We start from the raw sequence: 3,266 nt of genomic DNA, 5'->3' as shown, positions 1-3,266 counted from the left end.
GCGAGGGAGACAGAAATAGAGAGGAGAGAGGAGAGGAGAGGAGAGAGAGGAGAGAGGGAGAGAAGAAGAGAGAGAGGAGAGAGAGAAGAGGAGAGAGAGAAGAGAGAGAGAGAAGAGAGAGAAGAAAAAGAGACGAGAGAGAGATGAGGAAGAGGAGAGAGAGAGAGAGAGAGAGAGAGAGAGAGAGAGAGAGAGAGAACGAGAGAGAGCGAGAAAGCAACTGTGTTTTGCTGGTTCCTACAAGGCTCTCATCCAGGGAAAACTCGTAGAGGAGAAGTGTTTATGATTTTATTATTTAAGGTTTTGTGCAGCAAGATAGCATTTCATAACATCATAATAAATCAAACTAATCAGTAATTGTCAGTGGTACATGTCATTCTAACGTTCCCAGTCGAAAACTTTAAACTGAGGCATGGACATTACCTCATTTACATAAGAAAGGGTTAGCTCCTTATTCTACATATTCACATATATCAAAAATTTATGAAAGAGTCACTTCTGTGATGATGCACATAAATAAACGTGCCAGTAATTTACATCAAATTTGTCTTTTAGTATCTAATCATTGATTATGTATGTTACTGTATCAAAAGTGTGACTAACTCACACATAGTCATGACAACTTATTTTATATAGAAGACCACCTGGTTTTGCATATTATGATATCGCTTTGTCATTTATAATCAGCTTGTAAATTGAATAACTAAATATAATATTGTCATTAGTTTACACTGTGGTGATACTTTACCACATAAATGTACGATTTTGTGCATTCATTCCTTTTAGTTTTCATATTACAAAATATGTAGTTTTTTATTGTAGTTACATTCCTATATTAAACTTGGAATTTAAACACTACAATATACTTTAATTCTGTTAATTGAACAACCCTTACCTTACTTATACTACTACTACTACTACTACTACTACTACTAATAATAATAATGATGATAATAATAATAATAATAACGATGATAATAATAATGATTGTAACAATAATGATAATAATAACAATAATGATAATAATAACAATAACAACAACAACAAAAATTATGATAATTACCATTATCATTATTACTATTATTTTTTTATTTTCATCATTATCATTGTTTCATTATTACTATGACATTACTAACATTAGCGATATTATTGTAAATACTATTCCTATCATTACTATTATCATCGTCACCATCATCACTATCATCATTAACAGTTAGAAAGAATAGGGTTGTAATCGCATTATTCTGAAAAATGTCCTTGATAATTCTCCCTTTCTTCTCATCATTTTCAGTTATCGCTTTGTCGCTATCTCATCGATTTTCTCATGTTCTTTCGATTAATTCTCTCCATCTCTTCTCTCTCTCTCTCTCTCTCTCTCTCTCTCTCTCTCTCTCTCTCTCTCTCTCTCTCTCTCTCTCTCTCTTCTCTCCTCTCTCTCTCTCTCCTCTCTCTCTCTCTTTCTCTCTCTCTCTCTCTCTCTCTCTCTCTCTCTCTCTCTCTCTCTCTTCTCTCTTCTGTTTCTCCCTTTCTGTCTGTCCTCTCTCTCTCTGTTTCTCCCTTTCATTCTCTCCTCTCTCCTTTTCTCTGTTCCCCCCCTCTCTCCCTCTCTCTTACACACAAGTTACTATATTTGTACAAAATCGTCCAACTTACTTTGAACTTAGGACTCGAGCAGGACTGAGTGCAGCGCCCTTCGTCGAGCAGGTTCCTGCAGGCGTGGCAGCTGGTGGCAGAGTGCGGGCGTTGGCAGCCGCCTAAGCACTCCTCGTGACAACACTGGTTCCCCACACAGCCTCCGGGACACTCGCTTCCGCACACTGAGAGGTTGGAAGGAGGAGACGGGGGGGGAGGAAGGGGAAAATTGTTATCTTTGCATGACTAGAACTGCTGAGGGATTCCTTGGCTCCTGTTCTGCTATTTAGAATCTCAAATTGTTCAACTGAGAGACCACTGAGGAAATATAACGTTTTATAAAACACTTGTCAGAATTAGGCTGTCTCTGTCTGTCTGTATGTCTGTCTGTCTGTCTCTCTCTTTTCCTCTCTCTCTCCATCCCTCTCTTTCCCTATCCATCTCCTTCTCCCTTCCTCTTCCTCCCTACCCTCTCCCGGTCTCTCTCCCTCTCCCTCCCTCCCTCCCTCCCTCTCTCTCCCTCCCACCCCCTTCCCCCTCCCGTCCCCGCCTCTGCCCCGTACGCCTCACCCATCCAGAAGCTCAGGAGCGGGTCCATAGCTGACGTTAAGCTATTAGGGCTAATGGCGCTCACTTGGGCGGCTGAGCGACCTCCAACGCCTCCTAACGAGATTTCAACGCAGACCCGGTTTCCTTCGCGGGTCGGGAGGGGAAGAGGGGAAGGGTAGGAGGGACGGGGAAGGGGATATGAAGGAGGAGAGGAAGGGGTAGGGTGAGGGGGAGGGAGAGGCGGAGGGAAGGGAAGAGGGAGGGGGTGAGGTAGGGGGGAGGGAGAGAAAGGAGGGATGTAGGGAAGGAGGGAGAGGGAGAGGGAGAGAGTGAGGGAGGGAGGGAGTGACGGAGGGAGAGGGGAAGGTATAGGGAGAGTGAAAGGGGGAAAGAGGTAAGGAAGGATGAAGAGAGAGAGGGAGAAGAAATAGGGGGAGAATAGGGAGAGAGAGGAAGGTGGATGGAGAGAGTGAGAAGGAGAGGGAGGGAGAGAGAAAGAGAAAGGGGGATGGGCATAGGGAGGGGGAGGGAGGGAGGGAGAAAGGGAGAGAGGGAGAGGACAAGGGAGAAGAAGAGGTAAAGGAAGAGGGCAAAGGCGAAAGAGAGGGAGAGGGGAGGGGTAGGGGAAAGGAGGGGGGGATGGGGATGGAGATAGATAAGGAGATGGAAATAGAAATGGAAAGGGAAAGAGATAAAAAGAAGGAGAGAGAGAGAGAGAGAGAGAGGAGAGAGAGAGAGAGAGAGAGAGAGAAATGCCAAGATGAACAAATTTGATGAAGCTCTTGAATTAAAACAGTTAGATCATTTGGAAAGGCCTAACACACACACACACACACTTTTGGTTCTAGTTTTGGAGCCTGTAGCTCCATAGTCCTTGGTCTCCCTCCCTCTCTCTCTCTCTCTCTCTCTCTCTCTCTTTCTCTCTCTCTCTCTCTCTCTCTCTCTCTCTCTCTCTCTCTCTCTCTCTCTCTCTCTCTCTCTCTCTCCACTGTCTCTCTGCATGTCTGCGTCTGCGTCTGCATGTGTCTATGTCTGTCTGCGTGTTTATCTATTTGTCTGTCTACTTATCCGTGTGTCTCTGTGTC

The 3,266-nt window shown here is 44.1% G+C and overlaps 1 protein-coding gene across 1 annotated transcript in view; it reads right to left on the bottom strand.

Annotated features, from left to right (window-relative positions):
• LOC119580583 (insulin-like peptide receptor) overlaps positions 1 to 3,050 on the bottom strand; it is a 72,893-nt gene extending 69,843 nt beyond the window's left edge. Inside the window, exons 1-2 of the mRNA XM_037928694.1 lie at positions 3,018 to 3,050; positions 1,654 to 1,878 (exon numbers count right to left, since the gene is read on the bottom strand). Of these exons, the coding sequence (XP_037784622.1) occupies positions 1,654 to 1,878; positions 3,018 to 3,050 (258 nt within the window). The remainder of the gene's footprint in view (positions 1 to 1,653; positions 1,879 to 3,017) is intronic.
• Between the last annotated feature and the right edge of the window lie 216 nt (positions 3,051 to 3,266).

This window comes from Penaeus monodon, chromosome 14 (genome assembly GCF_015228065.2).
Source record: "Penaeus monodon isolate SGIC_2016 chromosome 14, NSTDA_Pmon_1, whole genome shotgun sequence".
In the NCBI taxonomy this organism is placed as follows: Eukaryota; Metazoa; Arthropoda; class Malacostraca; order Decapoda; family Penaeidae; genus Penaeus; species Penaeus monodon.
The sequence above is the reverse complement of the archived record's forward strand: the minus strand, read 5'-3'. Positions and strand labels throughout refer to the sequence as shown.